Source organism: Abramis brama, assembly GCF_963993115.1.
Source record: "Abramis brama genome assembly, chromosome: 5".
In the NCBI taxonomy this organism is placed as follows: domain Eukaryota; kingdom Metazoa; phylum Chordata; class Actinopteri; order Cypriniformes; family Leuciscidae; genus Abramis; species Abramis brama.
In genome coordinates this window covers 48,258,769-48,272,516 of record NC_139967.1, presented here as the reverse complement: position 1 = coordinate 48,272,516, position 13,748 = coordinate 48,258,769, and the positions used below count along the sequence as shown (strand labels likewise).

The window sequence follows — 13,748 nt, the reverse complement described above, 5'->3', positions numbered from 1 at the left end:
AAGAGAAGAAGTTTCCCAGAATATTCCCAGCCGTTTTCTCATACATCTGGCAACACGTTTCTAATGCATCTCTAATCTGCAGTCAAACACACATCTAAAGTCTGCATGAATCAGAAACTCAGCCTATGTATGTTCTATACATGTTATTGCATATGTGTGAATGATTCATACCTGCATATGTTTTTTGACCTTGTTATTTTTAATCAAAATGTCATAACTGGATCTTCCAATAAAAACAACATACTTCTGTCATAGTCCATTTAAACCCACATTAAAACCCCAGTATAAGCTATGCAATCAATTTTGGAAGCCACGCCCACATCTCAAAATCCAGTTAAAGGGGTGGTTGATTATGATTTCACTTTTCTAACTTTAGTTAGTGTGTAATGTTGCTGTTTGAGCATAAACAACATCTGCAAAGTTACGACGCTCAAAGTTCAAAGCAAAGGGAGATATTTGCTTTTAAAGAAATCGCTTTTTAAGGACTACAACAAACAGCTGGTAGAGACTACACCACATTCCTCCCGGGTTAGTGACATCACCAACCCTAAAATGTACATAAACCCCGCCCCCTGAACACGATTTATAGATTATCAAGACAGAATATGCTAATCAATGACTAGAAGATAACTACACATAAGCTACATAAATTCATCAACTAACCATTCAGAAATGTCCTGTTGCTTCTACATGTTGTCACTTCTTCTTGAGTCTCTCCATCATTGTCTGAATCCAGTTTGAACATAAAAGGCTAAAAGTTCTTGAAATTTTCAGTGCATGTCTATGTGAGTGCAAGCTCTTGTAGCTCCGCCCCCTGTGCCGGGAGCAGCAGCTCATTTGCTTTTAAAGGAACAAACACAAAACTGTGTGTTTTTGCTCACCCTCAAAAAGTGACAATTTTAACATGCTATATATAAATATCTGTGGGATATTTTGAGCTTAAACTTCACATACACACTCTGGGGACATCAGAGATTTATTTTACATCTTGTGAAAAGGGCATTATACCACCCCTTTAACAACCAATGCATTAAACCCCAAGTCTCCGCTATGCATTTCTTTCTCTCTCTCTCTCTCTTTTGAAAAGCCGTTACACTAAGATGTATGTCACAATATGGAATGTTTGTCACTATTTCTGTTTCATCATGACTTTAATCCTGAACCATACTTTTATGCAAGAATCCTCATCTGAATTATGTTCTGACAAAAGCATGCGCTGCATTCTCAGCATTGCCACTAGGGGCGCTACAGTAAAGAGTGCAGAAGAGTAAAGCAGGGGTGTCCAATCCTGCTCCTGGAGGACCACTGTCCTGGAGAGTTTGGCTCCAACTTGCCACAACACAGTGGCCCTCCAGGAGCAGGATTGGACACCCCTGATGTAAAGTGTGTTATGTCGGGTCAACCAGAGTACTGCACTCAGGACCACATGTTTCTGGTCTTAGCATGTTTAATTCATCTTGCATACAGTAGTAGTGGCCAAAAGTGATGTCCGGCCTCTTCACCCTTTATCCAAATGTTATTAAAAATGTGTTAAAGATTTTGTAAGCATATTACATAGTTGCACTTGCAATCAATGACATGATGTCATTTTTGGCCAGACTGTCATACAAAGAAATGATGAAAACATGCAAAAACAAGAGAGAACCAACAATGTTTTTTGTTTTTTTCAAAGCAAAATAAAACCTGTAGCTGTAGCTGTAGTTTGTATTTTTGTTTTGTTTTTTGATAAAAAATGAACTTAATTCTGACTTTATAACACGCAATTCTGACTTTATAACACGCAATTGCGACTTTTTGCGACATGAATTATATTCCATATTAACCAAGTTTAGTGATTTGATCTTACCTCATATTTATACTATTTCCCTTATATTTAGATGGCGTAATTGAACTTGTAGGGTAATTAAAAACGAATATCTGGAATGCAAGACATTTTTTAATCATCTGAAACATCCTGCAACTAATATTACAAAGCAACTTGTATAATGAAATTACCATCAAGCAAGCGTACACATTTAGATTCATGCCGAATAAGAGAGGTAATAAAATGCAACTTATCTGGCAATGCAATGCAATTTTGTCCCTGTGTGACTTATTGTTAGGTACGACTCGTTTATCTGGAAAATGTGATATTTAAAGTCCCTATGTGATTTCCAAATGCATGTTGAATGATCTTTACTGTTTCACTCGAATATACATCACAATGAAGACTGTCACTACTGACGTTATGCATTGCGAACTTAAGTCTTCATTGCAGAAAAACATTTTTGCAGATTCATTTTTATAAATCACTCTGTTTAAAGTTGAATTTGATGCTACAATATAACACTGACCGATATAAATGAGGTTGAGACTAAGCATCAGTCTGCATCAACGGATGCTTGTCAAACAAAGTCATCTGTCACAACAGCAAAACAGCAAAAGTGTTTTCCTCCCAAACTGTCTGACATCATACTAACTCACACTGCCAAGCATCTTTTATTTGCCCTCCAAAATTGAGCTTACACTTTTTCTTTTTCAGCTCTGCAAAACTTTCAAAAAAAGCAATTCCCCGAGATCGAAGGACTCAACAGGCGAAGTGTTGTGTTTGGTGTGTGTTGAAGATAGTCTTCGCTGTGATTGAGTATATGGCTGCTTATTGGAGTAAAACTGCTCAGCTAGGGAATTGCCGTCTGCACATTCAAAGCTGTGCAACCAATCCGATCACGGTGCAATCTTCGTTCACCGTAGAAGAAAACGACGGATGCCATCCTTGCAGTCGGTATTAAACCCTATAGGCAAGATGCTGACCAAAATCAATTTTCCAGGGAATGCTATACCCATGGATTTTGCTGGCCATTTAGGTTGATAGAGAAAGCAAATCAAATCAGCTTATAGGCACACTTGCTGCTTTCCAACGATGTGCACTTTTATTTGCATTCTTCGTGTCCCCTTCTGAACCCTGGATTCAATCGAAGCCACAGCTCCTTTCCTGGAAGATGGTTATAGGCGTTCCTAGAAACAGGGACATTTCCTTCACTGCATTAGGCCGAATGATCGGAATGACCTGTTTGCTGAGGTTTTGGGTCATCGGATGAATCAATTCCTCGGGCCAGCTGGCTAATGTTTGCACATATCAGACACTGATTGGGGACAGTAATAGGGTGAGCTCAGATGAGTTACAAAAGATAATGGCATTTAGACGTCATGATTGTCTTGTCATTGAGAATGAGGTCTAGAGAGCTAAGAAGTTTTGGGTCATCGACAGTTTCAGAAAAGAAAGCAGTTTCTGGCCTTGAAATGGTTTTTGTTTACTGCGGCACAGCACTTTTGTCTTATCTGTATCTGTAAAGTCTTCGGAAACCTTGGTATTGATCTTTATATGACTGATCCAGGCAGATTCTGATTAAGGCGCTGATGTACTTCAAGCTAAATCGAAGAACGAACTGGTTGGACGTCATTTCGAAACTAAATCAGGGCAAAACAAAGTTCATTTGGAGTTTGTTTCAGGAGTACGAAACAGTTCCGGCTACTACTGGTAAACGCCTCTGTACTACCATTGGTCCGTGGTGATGATGTAAAAGGTGGGCGTGGCTCTGAGGCTCCGCCTTCTTTGAGGTGGAAATCTTCTCCGGTTCATTTCTTCTGTTCAGTCCGTCGAGATCAGACGCGAGTTAAAACATGAACACACTGGAGAGATGCTGACATTTTAATTCTAATTGAAAATGACACTGTTTTGTCATGTTTAATACTGTAAAGCGGCTTGCTTTAAAGCAATCTATTGTATAAATAAATGTGATGTGAACCAGTTTGCAGAGCTGGTGCAAACAAATCCACATCACTGTGATCAGAAGCTTCTTAACTGCTGTTTTCTTTTTTGTTGTGTGTTCATTTTGTTATTGAGAGGAAAACATGCAGCACATTTTAACATATTCATCTAAATGTAAATCTCAGCAGTGTGGTTCACTAACAGTATCCCACCGCTCAGGTATTCTGGACTTTATTTTTTACTTTGCGGTGAGGTCTTTAGGGTTCCCCTTCACACACCCTCTCTGTCTGACCTCCATAAGATCCCCGCTCATTACACACACACACACACACACACACACACACACACACACACACACACGCACACACACGCACACACACGTGCCTAATTACCCTCCCTGTTTACTCAGTTGAAACTGGCTTAGGTTACTCTGCATACATAAACATAGCCATAATCGTTTTGTCTATTTTTCACATGTGCAGTTGAGCAGTCAAGCGTGCTTTTTCTAGGAAACCGCTGGTGGTAAATGTGTGTGTGCACGTCTGCGGCTCTCCGTTTGTCCACGAGCGGGGCTGCGCTCATCGGCATTGATATTTCATGTTGCACTTTTTTGATCATCTGTTTCCCATTTGCAGGAACTTTTTTAACCCTTTTCACAATTTGCCGAATGCCACTCTAATGGGCATATTTGTTAAACCTTTTAGCGGCACATTCATAGTGTTGGCTGGGAATGCCTGATTTGACATGAAGGGCATCCTTCACGTAAACCATCAAGATGTGCCCTTCCTGCACCTCCAAATACATGTTTAACAAGTTGTATAGGCTGTGGATTTGTCAAACTGTTGTTTTCATCGGAAAGTTTTCTCATTTGATCGCTGGTTTCTCTCAAGGATCCTTCCCTCCTCAAGGGTTACTTCCAACATATTGTCTCGTGCATCATTACAAGAAAAGGTGTGTGTACAGTATACCTGTACAGTAGTGGCAAAAAGTGATGTCTGGCCTCGGAAAATTAACATCTTTACCCTTTATTCAAATATAATTTAAAAAGTGATAAAGATTTGTTTGTGTTAGTTTACAGTCAATCAACAAAAGTAAACTAATGCAAAATCATTTTATTTCAAAATAAATAAATAAAAATATTAGTAAATGTTGAAAATTACCATTGACTCAGATTAATAAATGCTGTAAAATTGCCGTATTTTTGTTGTTGTTGTTGTTAGTTCACGTTAACTATAATGAAATAATGAAACCTTATTGGGTTACACTTTATTTTGATAGTCCACTTTAGACATTCTACTAACTATAAGTAACTACATTTCAACTTATTCCACTAACCCTAACGTTAACCAAACAGTCTGTAGTATCAAATTATTATTGACTTATAGTAAGTAGATGGACTATCAAAATAAAGTGTAACCCCTTATTGTAAAGTGATACCATTATTTTAACTTGTTTGAGTGTGTTTTTTGTCCATAAAATTCCAAATAAAAAGAGTAAACAGTAGATTATCCCAAAATAGTGTATGACATGGTGAGACAGTTTCCAGTAAAAACAGCTGTATCGTGATATTTACTGTTTCTGTGATTTTGCTCACTCTCGCACTTCTCCATTCACTCTCTGCTGGACTTCCACGACTCGGTGTCTCTGCCAGGCATCTTTCATGAGAGTCATTACAGCGCAATGGATTGCAGTCTTTCCCCTCCGTCTCTCGGCCGCTGTAATAACGTCTCATTCATCAAGGCCGTTTAAAGAGAGTTGCCTGTGCGTAAATAAGGGGAGGTCTGGCAGTCAGAAACCTGCTGATGCTCTCAGAGAGATGTGTGTCTTCCTCATCACTGTCTCTCAGAGAGATGTGTGTCTTCCTCATCACTGTCTCTCAGAGAGATGTGTGTCTTCGTCATCACTGTCTCTCAGAGAGTTGTGTGTCTTCGTCATCACCGTCTCTCAGAGAGATGTGTCTTCGTCATCACTGTCTCTCAGAGAGATGTGTGTCTTCGTCATCACTGTCTCTCAGAGAGATGTGTCGTCGTCATCACCGTCTCTCAGAGAGATGCATGTCTTCGTCATCACCGTCTCTCAGAGAGATGTCTTCGTCATCACGTCTCTCAGAGAGATGCGTGTCTTCGTCATCACCGTCTCTCAGAGAGATGTGTGTCTTCCTCATCACCGTCTCTCAGACAGATGTCTTCGTCATCACGTCTCTCAGAGAGATGCGTGTCTTCGTCATCACCGTCTCTCAGAGAGATGTGTGTCTTCATCATCACCGTCTCTCAGAGAGATGTGTCTTCGTCATCACTGTCTCTCAGAGAGATGTGTGTCTTCGTCATCACCGTCTCTCAGAGAGATGCGTCGTCATCATCAACGTCTCTCAGAGAGATGCGTCTTCGTCATCACCGTCTCTCAGAGAGATGCGTGTCTTCGTCATCACTGTCTCTCAGAGAGTTGTGTGTCTTCGTCATCACCGTCTCTCAGAGAGATGTGTCTTCGTCATCACTGTCTCTCAGAGAGATGTGTATCTTCCTCATCACTGTCTCTCAGAGAGATGTGTGTCTTCCTCATCACTGTCTCTCAGAGAGATGTCTTCGTCATCACCGTCTCTCAGAGAGATGTGTGTCTTCATCATCACCATCTCTCAGAGAGATGTGTCTTCGTCATCACTGTCTCTCAGAGAGATGTGTGTCTTCATCATCACCGTCTCTCAGAGAGATGCGTCGTCGTCATCACCGTCTCTCAGAGAGATGCGTCTTCGTCATCACCGTCTCTCAGAGAGATGTGTGTCTTCGTCATCACCGTCTCTCAGAGAGATGTGTCTTCGTCATCACTGTCTCTCAGAGAGATGTGTATCTTCCTCATCACCGTCTCTCAGAGAGATGTGTCTTCGTCATCACTGTCTCTCAGAGAGATGTGTATCTTCCTCATCACTGTCTCTCAGAGAGATGTGTGTCTTCCTCATCACTGTCTCTCAGAGAGATGTCTTCGTCATCACCGTCTCTCAGAGAGATGTGTGTCTTCGTCATCACCATCTCTCAGAGAGATGTGTGTCTTCGTCATCACCGTCTCTCAGAGAGATGTGTCGTCGTCATCACCGTCTCTGATCAGTCATCATGTGTCGTCGTCATCACCGTCATGATCTCTCAGAGAGATGTGTGTCTTCGTCTCTCAGTGAGATGTGAGTCTTCGTTATCACTGTCTCTCAGAGAGATGTGTGTCTTCGTCATCACCGTCTCTCAGCGAGATGTGTGTCTTCATCTCTCAGAGAGATGTGTGTCTTCGTCATCACCGTCTCTCAGAGAGATGTGTGTCTTCGTCGTGTGTCTTTGTCATCACCGTCTCTCAGAGAGATGTGTGTCTTCATCATCACCGTCTCTCAGAGAGATGTGTCTTCGTCATCACCGTCTCTCAGAGAGATGTGTGTCTTCGTCATCACCGTCTCTCAGAGAGATGTGTGTCTTCCTCATCACCGTCTCTCAGATAGATGTGTGTCTTCGTCATCACGATGTGTGTCTTCGTCATCACCGTCTCTCAGAGAGATGTGTGTCTTCCTCATCACCGTCTCTCAGAGAGATGTGTGTCTTCATCATCACCGTCTCTCAGAGAGATGTGTGTCTTCCTCATCACCGTCTACTGGAGATAGACACTATGAAAAATACCTGTACGGTGACAATGTGTTTGATTTTGAGGGATACATGCAACTTATAACCATGTATTTCATTAAGTTATATAATGTTAATATACCAAGCCTACTTGAACTACCAAAATATGATGTTTACCTTAAAATATACTGATATCCCCTACACTGAAAAAAATTATTTGTTGAAATTAATCCATTTTTTTATCGTAAGTGGTTGCATTCAATTGATCTACATACTAAAATTGATTAAGTTCAACTTAATGCATTTGTTTAAATGTAGATAAAATCAATTGAATGCAACCACTTACGATAAATGTTTTCAAAACGATAATTTTTTTCATTGTAATAATATTACATTGTTTAAATTAATAATTTTGTGGCTAACTGTGTGATTTGTATATGTACATTTCTGAAATACATAACTTGGACAGTTACCTCTGATAACAGATCACTCTATATTGTAATGTGGACTTTTCAGTAAAGCTGCTTTGAAACGATGTATATTGTGAAAAGCGCTATACAAATAAATGTGAATTGAATTCAATAATACAGGTGCTATCAGAGTTCACCGTTAGCAGCCTGTCCATGAAACAAAGCCAATATGTGTATATAGATGGTGCAAAATTAATGCACTAAATTAATGTAATACACATTAAATAACAGAAAAAGTAACACAAAAATCTTAATGCACATAATAAGATTTTTTTTTATAATTATTTTTTTTATATAAAATATGCATGTATATTATGTGTTGCACTGGTCCTTCTGGCAATTTTTTAACTTTTTTCTACTGTGATTAGTATTACCATTCTACTACCTAACATAACAGTCTACTAATATAATACTCTAATGAGAGTTAGTTTACATGTAGTTACAAATTAATGAGAGTTAGTTGACTTATTTGTTACTTATGGTTAGTAGAATGTCTAGTGGACTCTCGAAATAAAGTGTAACCCCTTGTTGTAAAGTGTTTCCATTATTTTAACTGATTTGAGTGTTTTCTTTGTTGTTGTTGGTTTTTTGTCCATAAAATTCTAAATTCTACTCGATTCTACTTCGTTATTTTTCATGCTGTAAAAAACAAACAAACATTGTATATATATATATATATATATATATATATATATATATGTATATATATGTATATATATATATATATATATATATATATATATATATATATATATACACACACATATACATATATATATTCCTTCCCTGCCCCTTGCTTGTCTTATTATTGCCCCCGAGATGGAGTCTCTTGACATTCACACGTGGGCTGACCTTTTTTGGTGCAGTTTCCAATTAAATCCTGACAGGTTCTTGTCTGTACAAAGCGCCCCGAGTTGCCCTCAGCCTGCCGAACTTCACAGAGATACACCACTTCTCAAGTGGAGGTGGCAGAGTGTGTTGTTGGCGACCGGTCTGACTCATCGACTGCGCCGGAAGGACGTTTGCTCCCCGAGATAATTGCATTTCTCTCACCTGTGCCATTTATTTTGCAGGCCTTCAAAAGTGCCACGATGAGCTCATACTGGTGTGCGGGGAAGGGTGATGTCATCGAGAACTGGTGCCGCTGCGATCTGACTGCGCTTGGCAAAGACGGGCTGCCCAACTGCAGTCCCCTGCGCCGGCCCGTGTAAGTAACCCTGACCCGGCGCTCTGTGAGCCACTTTATGCAGATCTTCATTCATGGATTCATCCTCGACCGTTGATGAGACAAATGATGCTGACAAATGTGCCTCATCTTCACTGCCAAATTCAAAGGCAATCATCATGACATGCTGAGTCACATAATGAAATATACACTACTGTTCAAATGTTGTTGTTTTGGTGACACTTTAAGATTAGTTACATGCACTAAAATTTTTAAATAATTCTAAAGCATGTATTAATAGTTAATGTTAATTTCAACATTTGCTAATACATTATTAAAATCAGTAGTTGTGTAATTGAATGCACAATGAAGAGTTTATATATATATATATATATATATATATATATATATATATATTTTTTTTTTTTTTTAACTAACGTTAACAAAGATTAATAAAAATGCATCTCATTGTTAGTTAATTCATGCATTTTAATAATGTTAACTAGTGGTATCTTATTGTGTTTTTACAATAGATTTGTGTAAATATTTTTTAATATTTTTAAATAGATTTTTAAAAAAAATTTGAAAGAAGTCTCAACAAGGCTGCATTTATTTGTAAAAACAAAAATGTGAAATATTATTAAAATAACTGTTTTCAGTGTGGATATATCTTAAAATCTTAAAAGCTGAATTTTCAGCATCATTACTCCAGTCTTCAGTGTCACATGATCCTTCAGAAATCATTCTAATATGAGGATTTGATGCTCAAGAAACATTTCTCATTATTATAAATGTTGGAAACAGATGTGCTGCTTAATTTATTTATTTATTTATTTATTGTTTGTTTGTGGAAACCATGATACCTTTTTTTCAAGATTCTTTGATGAGAAGAACAGCACTTATTTCAAATAGAAATATGTTGTAAGATTATAAATGTGTTTTCTGTCTCCTTTGATCAATTTAATGCATCTTTCCTTAATACAAAAAAGTATTAATTTCTTTTTTTTTAAAGAAAAAAAAAATGTTCTAAAGGTAGTATACAAGAAAAAATGCTACAAAATGCATTTTGTGATCCAGACACTCCGCATTCGTGAATGAAATAAACATTTCAACTTTCTTTTACTAACCGGCCCGCAAGATCCAAACTGCTCCATACTAGTTACTTTCAGCACAGATTGAGTTGTCTGAAATGAGGGCAGAAAGGCTGTGCAAGGTCACAACTCATTCTTAGTGAATTCCCCGAGGTGTCTTAAGTGTCCTGCCTTCCTTTTAAAACTACGTCCATGATGCCTTAAAATGCTGCATACTCAAACCAGATTCACACTGTACAATTTTGGCAGCGAAATAAGATTTCTCTGATCTTAAGCCAATATCTAAAGTCTTTGATCACCAGTTAGACATGTTCGCCGACGGCCGATTAACGACCATCGCGATCAGATTTGACCTCAGACAAATTTCCGGCAGCGTCAGAAGATTCGACGCACCGTTTTTAACACGTCTTGACTGCCGTACAGTCTGACATTAATTACAACTGAGACCTTACATCATCATGATATCATGCAGGGATCATGTCCGTACAGTCTGACAAGCAGCTGTCATAAAGGACTATTATAAATCGTACAGTGTGAACCCGGCTTTAGGCGGCTCGGTGGATCTCGGAACTGAGCCAGTTCATCAAATCCTACGGTAACACTTTATTTTGATGGTCCCTTTTGAACATTCTGTTAACTATAAGTAACTTTGCATCTAAATATCAACTAACTCTCAGTAGAGTTGCTAACATGTTATTGTGATGGTCTTCCAACAGACATTATACTGACTATAAGCAAGTACATCAACTAACTCTAACCCGAACCCTACCAGTCTACTAATACTCTACTAACACTCTAATGGGAGTTAGTAGACATATAGGTGCAACTTTACTTAAAGTCAACAGAATTTGTTAAAGGGATTATCAAAATAAAGTGAAACCAATCCTACTAGCATGCACATAATGTTGTATTGTCTTCATTTCTCAGACTGAGACTGGCTCCACACCTGGAACCGTCCAGTACGATGGTGGCGCTGGAATGGATCGATGTGGAGCCCCTGATTGGCTACAAGGTTTCAGATTACATCATTCAACACAAGCGAGTCGAGGACCCGTCAGAGGCGGAAATATACACAGGTAAACTCGCAGGTTTATGAACAATATCACAGAGAAGGATACCGGATTCATAAAATCTGCACAATTTTTATTCTGCAAAACACATAAAATACAAGGGGAACTACACTACCTGTCAACATTTAATTTAGATTTATTTAATGCTTTTGAAATAAGTCTTTTCTGTTCAACAAGGCCTGTATATTTGGTCAAATGTACACGTAATATTGTGAAATGTTTTTACAATTTAAAATACCCGTTTTCGATTGTAATATATTATAAAATGTAATTTATATCCTGTGTTCAAAGCTGAATTTTCAGCATCATTACTCCAGTCTTCAGTGTCACATGATCCTTCAGAAATCATTCTAATGTGATGATTTGATGCTCTAGAAACATTTATGATTATTATTAAAGTTGTGCTGCTTCCATAGTTTTGGTGGAACAAATACATTATACATCTTTTTCAGGATTCTTTGATGAATAGAAAGTTCTATGAAAAGAAGTTATTAGAAACGGAAACATTTTGTAACATTATAAATGTCTCAATACAGTCACTTCTGATCAATTTAATGCATCCTTGCAGGATAAAAGTATTAATAATTTTAATAAATAATTCATATTATTTTTTTAACAAAATTTTCAATTGGAACTTTTGAACTGTATTGCAGTTTTCAGAAAAATATTACACTTTTGACCGGTAGATCAGTGTATTAATGTGAATAATACATTTATTTTCCTGGCATCATGTGTTTTTCTTCTCAACCTGACAACCTTTTCCCCCCTAATTTTCACGACTACTTTTGGCTTAATGGACTTTGCCCAATCTTACGAGATGCTTCCAATAATTTCGATGTGAATGAACCGTTCCTATGTCTGTGATCAATTTAGAAATCTAATTTCCCAGTGCTGGGAAATTGCAGTTCAGTCAGGGTTTTTACAATGATGTTGTTCTCCTCGTATAGCCTGCGGTCGAGTCTGAATACATAACCGATTGTTGATCTGGTCAAATCTTGTTAAGCTTCAATGGCACTACGACTTCAGGGTTACATGACCGGGTGACTAGCAGCATGTGTGACAGTCAGAGCGCAGGTAAAAGGAATCTAATAAAAGAGGTTTAGTCATTCACCAATCAGTCTAGCAGAAGGACGAGTGCTGATGAGTGAAGGCAGGAGATGAAGGAGAGACTGGCAGATTGTGTGACGTCTCTCGCTCTGATCCAGGACAGGATTACACCCTCCAGGAGTCCGAAACACTCGCAAAAACCCAAGCATGGTCAAGCGTCTCCAGCGTCACTATTAAGACACCTACCGCTATAGGTGTTGCTCTATCGACGGGCTAGGAACTCGATTGCGTCATATCAAGACATTTACGTAGACGTTTGTAAAAGTTGTACTGATTTTTTTATATATGAATATATATTTATATATGAAGAGTTCAGATGCAAAAGCCTCTAAGTGCCACCTGAAATTTTCTTCTAGAATGATAATTTTTTATCAAGCTTATATGTTTATGTTCAGTTATTTCACTTTAATGGCAATGAAAAAAATGACCTATTAATTGTCATTAAAGTGAAATTACTGAACCTAAATATACAAGCTTGATAAAAAATTATCATTCTAGAAGAAAATTTCAGATGGCACTTAGAGGCTTTTTCATCTGAAGTATTCATATATATATATATATATATATATATAGAGAGAGAGAAAAAAAATCACAAAATGACAATACCACAATTTACACATTCAAAATGAATCAAATAAAACAATAAGGAGAAACAATTGCAAGTGTCTTTTGAAACATTGTGCAAGAGACATTTAAAAGTGCTCAAGGTTGGAAGTGCATCTAGATTTAGTACATTTTGCAATTAATTTAAAGCCCAAGGAGCATAAAATGAAAAATGCACATTTACCAGATTCTGACAATACCATTAAAACTTTTAGCTGAATATGAGAACCAGATATAGAGTGATAATTGTATAATAAATTAGAAGATTTGAAATATAGGATGTAAATATAGGAGGGTAATTTATCTAAAAGAGCCTTTGCAATAAATAAGTACATATGTATGTAATGTAACTTTAAGTGTACAGGTGCTGGTCATAAAATTAGAATATCATCAAAAACTTGATTTATTTCAAGTATTCAACTTAACAGGTGAAACTAATATATTATATAGACTCATTACATGCAAAGTGAGATATTTCAAGCCTTTATCTGTTATAATTTTGATGATTATGGCTTACAGCTTACACAAATCACACAGTAATTACACAGTAATACCATGGTCATTGAACCAGGTTTTGGTTCTTTTGGCAGTGTGGGCAGGTGCAAATCCTAAACCTGGTTCAATGACCATGGTATTACTGTGTAATTACTGTGTGATTTCATGTAATATTCTAATTTTCTGGGATTTTGATTTCGTGGGTTTCATAAGCTGTAAGCCATAATCATCAAAATTATAACAAATAAAGGCTTGAAATATCTCACTTTGCATGTAATGAGTCTATATAATATATTTGTTTCACCTGTTAAGTTGAATACTTGAAATAAATCAACTTTTTGATGATATTCTAATTTTATGACCAGCACCTGTAGCCTATATATAAAAGATATTTGAGCAGCTAAAC

The 13,748-nt window shown here is 37.6% G+C and overlaps 1 protein-coding gene across 3 annotated transcripts in view; it reads left to right on the top strand.

The window, feature by feature from the left end:
• The window catches only part of astn2 (astrotactin 2), a 445,829-nt gene that overhangs the window by 389,091 nt on the left and 42,990 nt on the right, over positions 1–13,748 (top strand). For all 3 annotated transcript variants that reach the window (XM_084114345.1, XM_084114344.1, XM_084114346.1), the window contains 2 exons: positions 8,885–9,018; positions 10,995–11,143. In XM_084114345.1, the coding sequence (XP_083970471.1) occupies positions 8,885–9,018; positions 10,995–11,143 (283 nt within the window). The remainder of the gene's footprint in view (positions 1–8,884; positions 9,019–10,994; positions 11,144–13,748) is intronic.